The sequence below is a fragment of the Daldinia decipiens genome (assembly GCF_022478715.1).
Source record: "Daldinia decipiens strain CBS 113046 unplaced genomic scaffold F4813scaffold_25, whole genome shotgun sequence".
NCBI lineage: Eukaryota > Fungi > Ascomycota > Sordariomycetes > Xylariales > Hypoxylaceae > Daldinia > Daldinia decipiens.
This window is the reverse complement of record NW_026054568.1, coordinates 447,858-462,142: the sequence shown is the minus strand read 5'-3', so window position 1 is coordinate 462,142 and position 14,285 is coordinate 447,858. Positions and strand designations below refer to the sequence as shown.

At 48.4% G+C, this 14,285-nt stretch overlaps 6 protein-coding genes across 6 annotated transcripts; 3 read left to right on the top strand and 3 right to left on the bottom strand.

The window, feature by feature from the left end:
• Positions 1–541: 541 nt before the first annotated feature.
• Positions 542–2,519, top strand: F4813DRAFT_146864 (uncharacterized protein). Its single transcript, XM_049238903.1, has 4 exons — positions 542–1,348; positions 1,410–1,578; positions 1,637–1,861; positions 1,924–2,519. Exons 1-4 carry the CDS (start codon positions 793–795, stop codon positions 2,312–2,314), a joined length of 1,341 nt encoding a protein of 446 aa, XP_049098110.1. The 5' UTR covers positions 542–792; the 3' UTR covers positions 2,315–2,519.
• F4813DRAFT_146858 (DnaJ-domain-containing protein) lies at positions 2,489–4,569 on the bottom strand. The gene is made up of 3 exons (XM_049238902.1): positions 4,308–4,569; positions 2,867–4,250; positions 2,489–2,782 (listed from the first exon to the last, which is right to left on the bottom strand). Exons 1-3 carry the CDS (start codon positions 4,421–4,423, stop codon positions 2,663–2,665), a joined length of 1,620 nt encoding a protein of 539 aa, XP_049098109.1. The 5' UTR covers positions 4,424–4,569; the 3' UTR covers positions 2,489–2,662.
• Positions 4,570–5,606: 1,037 nt separating this feature from the next.
• On the top strand, positions 5,607–7,275 carry F4813DRAFT_146821 (SPX domain-containing protein). The gene is made up of 3 exons (XM_049238900.1): positions 5,607–5,745; positions 5,797–6,681; positions 6,748–7,275. The coding sequence occupies exons 1-3, from the start codon at positions 5,703–5,705 to the stop codon at positions 7,188–7,190; spliced, it is 1,371 nt and encodes a 456-aa protein (XP_049098108.1). The 5' UTR covers positions 5,607–5,702; the 3' UTR covers positions 7,191–7,275.
• Positions 7,276–9,173, bottom strand: F4813DRAFT_146817 (Metallo-dependent hydrolase). Its single transcript, XM_049238899.1, has one exon. The coding sequence runs from the start codon at positions 8,735–8,737 to the stop codon at positions 7,361–7,363; it is 1,377 nt and encodes a 458-aa protein (XP_049098107.1). The 5' UTR covers positions 8,738–9,173; the 3' UTR covers positions 7,276–7,360.
• F4813DRAFT_146828 (PLP-dependent transferase) lies at positions 9,130–11,262 on the top strand. The gene is made up of 2 exons (XM_049238901.1): positions 9,130–9,401; positions 9,456–11,262. Exons 1-2 carry the CDS (start codon positions 9,354–9,356, stop codon positions 11,241–11,243), a joined length of 1,836 nt encoding a protein of 611 aa, XP_049098106.1. The 5' UTR covers positions 9,130–9,353; the 3' UTR covers positions 11,244–11,262.
• Positions 11,263–11,803: 541 nt separating this feature from the next.
• F4813DRAFT_365530 (dihydrolipoyl dehydrogenase mitochondrial precursor) lies at positions 11,804–14,049 on the bottom strand. Its single transcript, XM_049243926.1, has 5 exons — positions 13,866–14,049; positions 13,729–13,787; positions 13,580–13,659; positions 12,785–13,489; positions 11,804–12,718 (listed from the first exon to the last, which is right to left on the bottom strand). The coding sequence occupies exons 1-5, from the start codon at positions 13,922–13,924 to the stop codon at positions 12,101–12,103; spliced, it is 1,521 nt and encodes a 506-aa protein (XP_049098105.1). The 5' UTR covers positions 13,925–14,049; the 3' UTR covers positions 11,804–12,100.
• Between the last annotated feature and the right edge of the window lie 236 nt (positions 14,050–14,285).

Genomic DNA, 14,285 nt, shown 5'->3' with positions numbered 1-14,285 from the left:
TATGTTATGTAAGTATATTTTACATGTAATATACATAATATAATACATGTAGATACGGCGTATGTATGTATCTTCTAGTTATAGTACATCATAGATAACGAGTTTATCGATAAGACTCCCCCATGCTCTCGTCACAAGGCACCACTGTTTAATCAGTCAATTCAGTCATTCCCTCAGCCCCTCGCCCCGCTTATCCGTTTACACCAACCATAGGTAGACCGCTAGCAGCAACTGGATACCTACAGTACAAGGTCAGTGACCGGGGCTTGCCGGGTGACTTGGCTAGGTAGGTATGTAGTCGCTAACTCGGACAGCTTACAACTTCCAAGCTTGAGAAGATACCAGTTTCAACTTCATCATTTTGAAATACTAGCTTCATACTACCTTTTTCATCTCATTAATTTTTCTCGTCTTCAGCTTCTTTCTTGGGTGAATGGTGGTGCTTCCAACATCCGAAAGCGTAGTGCTGGTCTACAAAGTCCATCCCAGCCGTCATCACCCATCAAACCGACATAATCATCTCCCCGTTCCTGGCTTCTTCCCCCTCGTCCATCTAAGCTGCCTTTAGTTGGTCGTGACCAATATTTACAATAATACCCCAACAACCCTAGCGTAGAGTTATATTTTATATTATTCCCTTTTCTTTTCAATTGTGGCATTAGATTCGCTTTATCTTGTACTAGAGCAGGATAAAGGTTATCATTAATCATTATCCAAGTATCTTGGTCGTATCTTTGGACTCACTAAGACCACCGTAACGAGCTCCTACTTATAACACCACTATTTCTCGACATGGGGTCCACGGTTGATATCGGTAGACGCATCGTGCAATTGTTCTGGGATCCTGAGCCGACTAATGATATTATCCGAGACCGACCGGTTTGGTGTCTTGGGTCCTCTTACAGGCTCAACAACGGCAACAATAACAATAACAATAGCAACAACAACAACGGCGCCAGCCCGAAGCAAGACGCACCTACGACTTCTGAACCACCAGCCAAGGATGCCATCCAAGCTCCTTCTAGACTCCCCGAAACCCCTCCCGACTCTACCTCCAGCAGCTTAGACTCATCCCTCGCATACGACGAAGCGCCTCTAGATGGAGGTTGGCCTCCCGCATTCCTCGACGATTTCGAATCCAGAATATGGATGACCTATAGGTCCGAGTTCGACCCCATAGCCAAGTCGCAAGATCCGAAGGCCTTTTCTGCCCTATCTTTCTCAATGCGCCTCAAGAGTCAGTTAGGCGACCAGACCGGATTCGCCTCCGATAGTGGATGGGGGTGTATGATCAGGTCCGGCCAGAGCCTGTTGGCCAACGCTATGCTAGTACATCGTCTTGGTCGAGGTATGCGAGCTTACTAGAAATGAGACTGAATCTTTGTACGTTGTTGCTAAGTCGTGTATAGGATGGCGAAGGAGTACGCCGAGTCAGGAAGAGAATAAGATCCTATCCTTGTTTGCCGATGACCCACGAGCACCATACTCGATACATAACTTCGTACGTCATGGTGCTTCCGCGTGTGGGAAATATCCTGGCGAATGGTTCGGTCCTTCAGCGACCGCGAGGTGTATCCAGTGAGTACTCTGCAAAAATCCAGTAGTGTTAGAATTACGATAACTGAATACTAGCCAGAGCCTTGATAAATACCACCGAGCCGGCGTTACGCGTCTATTCTACGGGGGATGGGCCGGATGTCTACGAGGACAACTTCATGAAGATCGCCAAACCTGATGGCACAACTTTTCATCCGACAGTGATATTAGTGGGCACACGTCTGGGCATCGACAAGATTACGCCTGTATATTGGGAAGCTCTTACAGCGTCCTTACAGATGCCGCAGTCAATTGGTATTGCTGGGTAAGTTGTCTTATGTTTCATAATCTTCTATGTCTAAGTAGTCCGCTTCTAACCAATGGCAGTGGACGTCCGTCGTCATCGCATTATTTTATCGGCGTCCAGGGCCTCCACTTCTTCTATCTAGATCCGCATTTCACACGACCAGCTTTACCCTATCATGAAGACCCCGACGAATATACCCAGGAAGAAATTGACACCTGCCACACAAGAAAGCTACGACGACTGCACGTCAAGGAAATGGATCCAAGCATGCTCATCGGCTTTCTAATCTGTGACGAAGAAGACTGGAAGGACTGGCGGAGAAGCGTCAAACACGTCCAAGGTAAAGCCATCATTCACGTGTCGGACCGCGACCCGATCGCGCAAATGGAGGCAACTGGGGGTACTATAATGGATGATGTTAAAACTCTGAGCGATGAAGATGAGGACGACGACACGGCGTTGGTGGAATAAATGAATATCAGGCGCAATATGTTATCGGGTTGGCTAGGAGAATACCACTAGGTAATTGCCAGGCGTTAAGGTGTGGATTATGGAGGATTATGAATAACCATTGGCGGTGTAAATATCTTGAGCACCTACAGCAGTGATTTGGCAAGTCATGGTAGCTAACTACCGAAGTAGCTGCCTTCTTCTTCTTTCTACTTTGGCGGACAGGCAGGGAGGGAATAGGAATCATGCCAGTAACACCTCTATTCAAGGCCATGAGATAGTGACATTGGTAGGACGAGAAACGCTTAGTTGCCGCGGGTGGTTTGATTGATGGACACAACCTTCTAGAACGCCTTCGTAGCAAAATATCTACCGTCTCTTTTTGCTGGGCTTGGCCGCAACTGTCTTGGGTGCCGCGTGACCTGTCTCCTTCAAGTGCTTGAAGAGCTTGGTCCTGGAATCGAATTGGGTATTGCAGGCCACGCATTTCTGGTGTGGAAGTTAGAACATAATATTAACATAATATTTGACTTGGTAATATGTGGTAGGTAAGGGGCAAGGTAGCAAACTTACAGCATCGTCCTGTTGCTCCGAAGTAGCTTGGCGTGCAGCCTTCTTTTCTCGTTTGGCTTTGGCCCTGCCTAGCTTCTTGGTGGGCTCGCTGCTTGGGAGCGATATATCTTCTGTTTCTTTCGCAATGTCGTCGACTGGATCTTCTTCGTTGCCTTGTAAGGGGTTTGGAGCAGCCGAGTTTCCTGATACGAGGCGTGCTTCTACTGCGTCTCTCGAGGCATACTCGTCGTCCTCGCTCTCGTTTTCCGAGTCTACTCTTGAGCTCGTGGGCTCGGAATTGGTTTTAGACGGTGCTTCCGTCTGGTCTTCTATATGGGGCGCGTCAGAGGTGTTACTTTCGTGGGCGTCTGTATCTTCGTCTACATGATTGCTGTCTATTACCGGAATTTCCGAATTTGATGTGGGAGTCTTAAGGTTTATATTTAAATTCGCGTTCTCCTTTTTCATCTGCCGTTGTAATTGCTGTACGGCCTTCATGTGCTTTTTACTCTTCTCGTGGGCTTCGTACTGTTTCTCACTCTTGAATATCTTGTTGCACACCACGCATTCTATGTGTTCCACTTCGGACTCCTCATCGGTCTCGGAGAAGCTCCCTTCATTTAATGCATCATCCCGAGATTGCGCCCATTCGGGAACGGCAAATGGGTCATTCATTTTCTCCTGGTTTGCAGCTCTCGACCTGGCGGCTTGTGCTGCGGCTGAGTCCCGTAATATCTTTTGCCTATCGGCTTCGGATTGCGTATTAGCCACGTAGCGGGGGTCGCGTTTGCGAACGAAAGCGACTAGAGACCGCACCGCGTCGTTGAATTCGCGAGCAGCGTCCTCCCGAAACTTTTTGTTCTCCTTCTCCATAAAGCGACGAACTCTCCGGTCTGGAGCATCAGAGAGTCGCCATTTATTCTTCCAGGTAAAGCTTAACCTGGTGGAAAAGTTGGACCACCTGCTATAGAATGCCTTGGCTACGCTATCGCCGTCTTTGGACTCGCCAAAGGAAGAGTATTCGACGGGAGTTAATCCATCCCAGTCGGCGGCTGCATCTTCTGCCTGGGCTATTCTATCGAAAGTCTCTCGCAAAATACTGAAAAAACTGTTGGGAGAGTCGTCGAGAGGGACATTCTTGTTGAAACGGCCAATCAAGGTAAAAATCTCGTCGGCGGTAGTTATGCGAACGTTGTGGTATTCGGGACTCGCTTCGGTCTCGCTCGGGTCATCTCCGCGAAGGATGGCATCGCGATGGGAATCGTACCACGCTCGCTCTTGGGGATCAGATAAAACTTCGTAGGCGGCTTGAACCTCGGCGAACTTTTGCGTAGCGTTCTCGACGTCGCCGTAATTCCTATCGGGGTGTAGCTCTAGAGCCTTTCTTCTGTATGCCTTCTTGATTCTAACAACCAAATATGGTATTAGTAATTTGTATGTATATTGGTAGTTATCTGCTCACTCGTCGTCGCTAGCTTGATGGTCGAGTCCTAATAATTCATAGTAGTCGGTTTTCTTAGGAGCAGCGCCGGCGTCGTTTCCCGCTGGGTCTCTGTGAGACGATTGTTGGGCGCTCATAATAAAAAGACCAGAGATCTAACCGAGTCTCTATATCTATGTCTATGGTAGTTTGCGCCAAATCAGTTTTATATATGTAGGTACATATGAAGCTGGTATTGTAGTTGGTATTTGGACTATTCACTTATACCGAAGTGGTGTAAAAGACATAAGCATTAAATTGATACTCTATTAAATTTCGTCTTCCACTAGGTATCTTACATAAAGTGGGGTGCACTCCGACCGAATTAACCATTGCCCCGCGCATTTCATTCTCCAGACACCGAACAGTTGTGCTTACCTGAACAACTACCTACATGTAGGTACCTACATACATATATACCCGTTATGCTTGTATTTCGTATACTCCTCTCCGATATCGATTTGGGCAATAGGTAATACAGGCCGTAGCAATTGAGCATATGTCAATAATTATCTGCTTGCTCAAACCGAATACGATATAGATAATTCCTTCGATAGTAGAGGTTATGCAGCATAGTCTAAATTCTTGAGCGATTAGACATCTCGAGATTTTGATAGGTACTAGGTTACATACCTGAGTGGATCTATTCTCTTCACCGTAGAGGATTGAAAATCCAGAACAGGGCCAGACTTGAATAAATTTAAAGAGGTACCTAACCAGTCGCGTGTCCACGCAGGGGCAAACTGCTTAGATCTGCTAAGGCTGCAGATACATTGCAGATACTTTACGTTTTAAGACGAATTACGCAACCTTAATATCCTACCTAAATTCGTCACCTGCAGCTCTAAGATGGTTTTAAGATGTGTACCTGCCAGAAGGTACCATCAATCCCATACCTAGATACATCAATGTAGGTATCATTTCTATTAGTGCACCTACCCGAGATGGTGCTAGTGGTAAAACTTCTAACGTTCCTACCTGACTACAAGAAACTAGGAACTGTTCGCCTTGGTTCTTTAGGTATTGGCAGGAAATGCTCTCCCCTTCTTTTCCTCTCCGTATATAAATATATGTACCTACCTATCCTAATACACCCCTCCCCCCTTAACCTCCTAACAGTATATATCTATCAGTTTATATATCTAAGCATATTTTATACTCATCTATGTTTCCTTAAATACTAGTCCTATTAGCATTTTGCTCACCGGTTCTTGTGCCCCATATCCTCCACATATCCACCAGATACCTCACCACCACAACTTCCTAGTCCGTTCAATCTTTCAGATTATGTAGCTAGCTCGTTGATGAATACGCACCGAGTTTCCTCGACCGGTCCCCAAGTAAACCATCATATATATATCGCACCCAGCAGTTCTCATGAAGTTCGCTCAAGAGTTCAGGAAGGCCCTCCAAAAAGAAGGTAAGCTACTGTCTTTCCACCCCTATTATAACCTATTGCTAATGATGTTAGGCTTTCCCGAGAAATGGGTCAACACTGCCGTTCCTTACGGCCAGCTCAAAAAATGTCTCAAAAAGGTTACCAACGAACTCAGGGAGCTCGGACTAGATAAGGACACTTTGGCTCAATTAGCTACTAGCCAGAAGGATCCATCCGCAGTGGCCTTTCACTACCACTTGGATGGGAAACTTACCCATTCCAACCATTTTCGTCCGAGGCTCACTTTTTTCATCCATCTCCATGATGGCGTGGCCGTAGACGCAAAATTGACACCATCTACGAGAGACTTTTTGAAGAAAGTGGTATCTAAGACTGGAGAAACATCGGTCTCTCTAGCACAGGAATCTAGCAACGCATCTCCAGATACTTCAGTTAAACCTACATATCCTCCTCTTAATGCCGAACAGGTCTCACTGTCAAAAGAAGAGCCGTTATCCGTTAAACAGATTGAAGTGCCCTTGGTCTTTGACGGAGAATTCTTTGAAATCCTACAGACCGACGTCTCGAACCTAGACGTACTGCAGCAGGAAGAACAAGATAAATTAGGAAAAGAGATAGCTCTTCTAGGTCAGGATATCAACAAAGCCACGAAACCATCGAAAGGCCGAAGGGCAAGGGGGGACATGGAAACCTGGCGCAACATCTTCGAGCTGTACTTGGACGCCCGGATCTTCTTTTCTACTAGGGAGGACGATCACGGCGCCAGAACAAGCACCCAGGCGGTCGAGCAACTTCGGTGGTTCCAAGATCAAGTCTTATCGAAAAAGCTCATTCATGGCCTCAAGCTGGAGAATAGTCGGCAAGCTTATACAAGGTTTCTCAACATGAACGCTCTGCTCCTGCAAATTCTTAAATTTCAGGAGATTAACAGTTTGGCAGTGACGAAGATACTCAAGAGTAAGTTACATGTTTCTAACACATTTACCTATACCCGTCTCCCACCCCCGCTAATCATTCGCGTAGAATTCGATAAGAGAACCGCGCTGGGCGTTTCGCGTGCATTCCCTGTTACTGTTCAATCCAATAGGCTTCTAGCAGGGAGTGTGGCTAAGGACATATGTGCACAAATGTCCAACGATTTAATTTCGGTCGTCCCGCAGCTTGATGACTATCTATGTCCCATATGCTTTGCCGTTGCGTATTGGCCAGTTCGGCTGGATTGTCAGCACATATTCTGCAGTCGGTGTCTCGTGAAGATGTCACGAAAGGGGGAAAGATTTTGTCCCCTTTGCCGAGCTGACGTGATCATGCGAGCTGGGTTAGAACATTTCGATAGCGAGCGTGCCGCATTTCTTCGCGAGTACTTTCCGAAGGAAGTCAAAGAAAAAGTTAGAGCCAACGAGCGCGAACGCAACAAGGAAATATTCGGACCTGACTATTCGGACTCGACTTGTTCTATGATGTGAAGTCGGAATTGGTTCTGCATTTGTTTACGAGGAGATCCATAACTTCTACGAGTGCATTAGCCGGGATGCTGCTCGACCCCCTCGATATCTGCTCACATGTTGCTCAGTTGCCACGTTTGGAATATGCATGGGGACTATAATCACTAATATTGAGCTTAGAATCCATTGACTCATATAATGATTGATCTCAGCTCGACGTCGGGTGGGTCCCATACGAGGTCTTTGAAACTCGTCCGCTGTCTCGCTGGAATCTTAAGCTCAGAGCCGTTGGCGCCTCCTGGCAGTCTAGTGTGTTCTTTATTACTGATTAAAAGCATACCCCGCAAGGACTGACTTTCGACTATGTCTCTGCATCCCGCTTCTCCTTCGACGCCGATAGCTCTTTTGGCTAACCAGCTTACACAACCATAGAGAATCGTCGCATCACTTATAGTTCCGGCTTGGTAGACGCCTACTCCCCATGATGCCAGCTGTAAGGGATCGCTAGTTCCAAAAGGAGTAAAGGCGTTCCCAACATTATTCACGCCGATACAGGCAGACATGCCGAGGTCCTTTATCATGGAAGGCACTTGTAAAGTACCACGCAGCCGCGCTTGCGGCGTGTTCGTTGTTGAAGTCGACCGACCCATCATGAACATGTCGCTAGTAGGCAATCCAACAAAGTGGATCGGAAGCCTGCTTTGAGCGATGGTTTCGGCTAGCTGCTTGAGGTCCGAGTTGCTGAGCGTAGTCAGTTGCGTGCAGTGCCCGAGAACCACGGTTTTGGACTTATCAGCTAAACCAAGCCAGTCTTGTTTCCAGAGCAGTTCAATAACTGAAAATGTCAGGGGCTGGTTAGAAGGGGAAGGCTGAGACAAATTATAGTCCAAGTGAAAGTCCAAGTGTAAACCATATCGAATGGCAGTTTCAATAGCCCAGTCAATGTTTTGGAGCGATTTCTCTCGCGACTCCTCGACATAGGGAGTTGTTCCAAGGGCTTGGACCGACCTAGCATGATCTTTGAGGAGCGAGGCAATAACGGATCGATTCGCCTCCCCACAGGTGCCGGAGAAAAGAGGATCTTGGGCAAATACACAGATTTGGATCTCCAGCAGATGAGAAAACTCAGACTTGAGTTGAATAGCTGTGGTCAGCGGCAACGCCCCGGTGACGTGGTCTACCTCTACAAAAGTACGGAGAGATGTCACACCGTGCTTGTAGCTTTCTGCCAGAAGCTGGCTACCTCGAAGATAGAGATCCTCTTTGGAATAACGCTCTTTCGCTTTAGAGGTGTTTGATAAGGCCTCATCAAAAGAGCCAGTTTCGGGTAGAAGATCAGAGTAGTCGGGATAATTCTCGGAGGAGGGGTTGTTGCAGGTTAATATGAAGGGCTTGTCAAGGTGGATATGTGGGTGACAGAGGGCTGGCAGTAGAACCTTGGGAAGTTCGCTAGCCACATGTTCTGAAGGGCAGACCCGACGAACCTTTCCATCTTCGATATCGATGTCCAGCCGGTTCGTGTCTACGGGCGAGTTCTCACTCAGCAAAATCACGTTATTCAACTTCATCTTACTCAAACGGGTTTTTTGCCTCTTTAAGGTATGTTTGTAATACTTAAATTTGACAAACCGGATGAGAGGTTAGCTATGGGAGATAGCGTGGTGAACACCTTTTATGACGGCGTAAAATAGAATATGTATAACAGTATTGAACTCGGGGGGGATGTAATGGTGTATAGGAGAGTGTAAGTATAAGATGCAGAGTGATGCAATATGTGGTGTAAGTACCCAATATATGGGGTACGTCGCCGCGAGGTACCAGTATCGACCACATTACACTAGGTTACATATGTACCTATCTAATGTACATAGATGAGGTATGTATAAAGTTAGCCAATCAGGTATTCCTAAAAGATGTACCTAAAGGATGCAAGTTTAGTTCAGAATTCTTGTCTCCGATTCCGGCATCCTTCCATATTTCCTACGTGCAGCAATTTACATAGTAACATGAATTATTCTTGTATACAACTGCTTACAACCCCCGGTGTTAGTCCCCATAGTTAACCCATTCGCAAATACATAGCCATCTTGATGTTGTCACCACCGATAATATCAACTAACCTAGTGCTATCTACATCCTTTCTGCCATAGAATAATAATTATACCAACAAGGTAATACCAAAAAATGCCTTCAATCGAGCTGGGAGACTCGATACCTCCTAACACTGCTCACGTGAGTTTAAACCTCTCTCTACTTTTAAGAAGATATTTCTAACTTTCTTTATAGGCCGTGAGCGTTTCACTTCCAACATGGAGGTCAAACATTGGGTACGAGGAGGGGGAGCAATGGGTTCTTGGCGTTATGGTTACCGGCTACCCCAGGTTCTTCATCCATAAGAGCATCCAGGCCTTTGGTCGCGACATCGTCGCCAAGCATGGTGCTGCCAATCAGCAAGCCATTCTTTTTCCCACCAAAAAGACGGCAAACCGGTGTCTCGAGTTCATTCGAAACAAAGCGCTCGAGTCGGATTTGAAGGACCTCGACGTCCTCCACTTGGTCTTGGACCCGACTAAGAAGGCCCCGGCGGGATTGCCTGACACGCCGTCCATCTCGGCCGTTTTGTGCACTTCTGATTCTTTCCCTTTTGCTAAGCAGTACTGGCAGCACTCCGGCGACGGTGTTTCTAGCCGCCGTGCTGAATTCTACCATGCGCTGTTCAAAGAGAATATGCTCGTACCCGAGGACAAGGCGTCGTCGTCGTCGCCCCGTCCGTTAAACAAGTTGGGTCGTGGGCCGAAAAGGTATCGACGGACAGCTTCTATCGACGACACTCAAAACGGGTCCAACGGGTCAAACAACAATCGCCAGTATCCCGTAACCCTTGACCCTCCTGCCGACGAGACAACGACAGATGCTCTCGAAAGCTCAAGGTTCCTAGAAGAGCGATACGGGCGAAATCTCGACCTCTCCCTCGTCCCTAACGCCAAGTCAGCCATCAGGCGCCGCATCGCCGGCGTCCTAACCACGGAAATCGACCTAGAAAGCACCGCCTTACCTACTATGGATTCCTATGCCCGCGGCATCTCAAATTTTAAGGAGGACGACATATACCTGGTCCCCTGCGGCATGAGCGCCATCTTCACAACGCACCAGACCCTGCTCAAGGCGCGCGAGCCCCGGAAGAGTATCAACTTCGGATTCCCCTACGTCGACACCCTTAAGATCCTGCAGAAGTTCGGGCCCGGAGCTATTTTTTACGGCCGCGGGTCTAGCGCCGATCTCGATGACCTCGAGAAGCGCCTTGAGGGCGGAGAGAAGTTCCTCGGGCTGTTTTGCGAGTTTCCCGGAAACCCTTTGCTGACTTGCCCCGACCTCGCGCGCATCAGGCGACTCGCCGATACATACGACTTCGCAGTCGTCGTCGACGAGACTGTCGGCAACTTCGTGAACGTGAACGTTCTCCCCTTCGCCGACGTTGTCGTCTCCAGCCTAACGAAAATCTTCTCAGGCGACTGCAACGTCATGGGGGGCAGCATCATCCTCAACCCCAACAGCCGGTTCTACACTTCCTTGAAACAAGTCATGACCGCCGAGTTCGAGGACACGTACTGGGCCGAAGACGTTATCTTCATGGAGCGCAATAGCCGAGACTTCATTTCGCGGATCGAGCGCGTCAACGCCAACGCCGAGGCCATCTGCACGGTCCTAGCCGCGCACCCCCTAGTCGCCAACGTCTACTACCCCAAGTACAACGACTCGCGGCCCAACTACGAGGCCTGTAAACTACCATCCGGCGGGTACGGAGGCCTACTCTCGTGTACGCTTAAGACGAAGGCGCATGCGATGGCGTTCTACGACGCGCTGGAGACGGCCAAGGGGCCTAGCCTAGGCACGAATTTCACGCTTACATCACCGTATGTAGTGCTTGCGCATTACCAGGAGTTGGAGTGGGCGGCAAGCTTTGGGGTTAATCCGGACTTGCTGAGGGTTAGTGTGGGATTGGAGGAGGATTTGGTGGATGTTTTTACTAGGGCTTTGAAGGCGGCGGAGGAGGTGCAGGAGGAGAGTAAATGAATAAGGAGAGGGGGGTGGGGTGAGATAAATAGGGGGGGGGGGTGGGTGGGTGGAAAGAAAGTGGAAGAATGACTGGCTCCTCAACGACCGGGAAAGGAACAGATGAGAAGATGAAATGAGAGATGAGACTATGGTTGATATGGCATGATGAGATGGACAAGCAGAGCATCGTAAAGATATACAGAGAGGGCGGTTATAGAGAAAAGAAAAGAAGAAAAGAAAAGGAAAGCAAAGAAAAGGAAAGAAATAAAAATTGATATGATGAACGAATGAATGCAGCAATGTCTATCTTCTTCTGCAATCTACTATGATGGGGTCATATCTTGCCGTAGTCGTATATATCCTCGTAAGATAAGGGGGCAAAGAGTCGTTATAGCCAAAAGTGCCCGTAAATCCCGCAGTCAGACCATACAATACAATACAATACAATACAATACAATACAATACAATACACCTAGTCAGGGGCGTTGTGAGTAGTACTATGTTGGATATGTATACCACCACTACACATTACACAGATGCTGTGCCCAGTCAGAATATTAAGATCAACATCAGTGTTATCAAACAATCAAACATAATAATAGCTCAGTTACTAATTGGACCAAGTGTAGAGTCTAAACAGTCAACAGTAATAGCAAACACAACACCACAATTGCCGGATGAAACATCTCGTAGCACATACTTCGTTCATAGATAGTTTTCGCTTTACTTTGTCCACATGCTGTATTAATGTACACCATTACACCGATGCTAGCCCTCCAGCCTGATAGTTTTTAGTCAATCCCTTCATCCTCTGTCTACATGCTCCCTTTCTCCTGTACCCTTTCTCTCCTCTCTATATTTACACACCGCCCCCTTTAAAAGTGGATAGCCTTAGAGTAAGTCGCCATAGCCGCTTCCTTGAAAGCCTCGGCGAGCGTCGGGTGTGCGTGGCACGTGCGCGCGATATCCTCCGTCGATGCGCCGTACTCGAGGGCGAGCGTGGCCTCGGCGATCATCTCACCCGCGTTAGTTCCGATGATGTGGCAACCTAGTAGCCTATCTGTCTCGGGGTCCGCAATCATCTTAACGAAGCCTTCCGTGTCTAGGTTGGTCTTGGCACGCGAGTTGGCGCTGAAGGGGAATGTTCCGACCTTGTACGGGATGTTCTGCGACTTCAGGTCCTGCTCGCTCTGACCGACCCAAGCGACTTCAGGGTGCGTGTACATGACGGACGGGATAACGCCGTAGTTGACGTGCCCGTATCCCTTCTTGATGTACTCGACAGCGGCGACAGCTTCTTCTTCGGCCTTGTGGGCAAGCATAGGGCCGAATGTGCAGTCACCAATGCATCGGATGTGGGAGGCCTTTGTTCGGTACTCGGAGTCGATAACGACACGGCCGCGTTCATCGAGCTCCAGGCCGATGTTCTCGAGACCGAGTCCGGCGGTGTAGGGACGACGACCAATGGCAACTAGGACAACATCCGCCTCGAGCTATTTTCCAAAAAGTTCAAGTTAATTAATATGCTGCTCCGCGCGTGTATGCACGGGAATACGAACCGATTCGGGCTTGCCACCCTTAGCAGAGTCCACCTGGAGCTTAACGTTGTCGCCAGTGTTTTCTCCGCCGATAACCTTGGTGCCGAGCTTGAATTCTATGCCCTGTTTCTTGAGCACCTTTTGCGCCTCCTTGGCAATCTGGGCGTCCATGCCGGGGCCACCAATCTGGTTTAGGAATTCGACGACGGTAACCTTGGCACCTAGTCTCGACCACACGGAACCCATCTCAAGACCGATGATACCACCACCAATGACGATCAGCTTCTCGGGCACCTTTTCGAGGGATAGTGCGCCGGTGCTGGTGACAACGCGCTTCTCGTCGAACTCGAGTCCGGGGAACGGCGTCGATTCGGAACCGGTAGCGATAAGGATGTTCTTGCCAACTACGCTCGTCTCGCCGCCATCGATCAGCTGGACCTTGATCTCGTGCTCGCTAGCGAAGGAACCAGTGCCCTTGATGTACTCGACGCCGTTCTTCTTGAAGAGGAATTCGATACCCTTGGTAAGACCGCTGACGGAAGTATCCTTGGCCTTCATCATAGCTTGTAGGTTAAGCTGGACATCACCGACTTCGATACCTCGGTTCTTGGTGTCGTGGAGGATTTGGTGGTACAAATGCGAGTTATTGAGGAGGGATTTCGAAGGAATACAGCCAACGTTGAGACAGGTGCCGCCGAGCCTGCCGCGTTTCTCAATGCAAGCGACCTAGCCACGGGGTGAATTGCTAGTTAGATTCTACTTCTCGTGGGGCGGATAATGTGGAATGATGATCGCATCAAAGTTGGCATGGCGAACCTTTAAGCCCTCCTGTCCAGCCTTGATAGCTGCGACATATCCTGCCACTCCACCGCCGATGATGACGAGATCTTTTTCCTCTGCGCCGGGTTAATTAGCGATAAGAAGGGTCGGTAAGAGGAAATATTATATATTAAAGGAGTATTAACCTGCTTCGGTAGCATATCCCCTTCTCCATCGCGATAGGGGTGCGACGACTGAGGGAAGGCTAATGACAGAATTCGGATTAGCGGGCAAGTTATGTTGGGAAGCTCCCTCAAAAAGCTCAAGCTCGGCTATTACTTACGAAGATGGGCGGAGAGCAGATCGCACAGCGGTCCGCGATATTAAACGACTGGCCAGCATTGTGTTTATTTTTTTTTTTCGGCAGGCTGCCCGTTCTACCTTGTCTGTCTGCAACGAAGGGGGGAAAAACAAAAGGCGGGTATATCGCAATTGGTGTGACGTGGTTGAGGTGAATAAATGTAGATGAGACTGTAAAGATTTAGACGGAGCCGAATGTTTTTGGAGTTGCTCGAAATTTTGGAGGTCCGGGCGTTGGGGATGGCCAAGTACCGGTATCGAAGTACCTCCTCGCCTCCTTCCGTACTATCGTATACTTACTGCGTGGTACCGAGATGGAATAATATGGTAAGACCCAATATTAACTCATAGCCGTTAGTGTACGGTAGTAGTACCTTAGCGGTTCATTTTCGCCGATATGCCG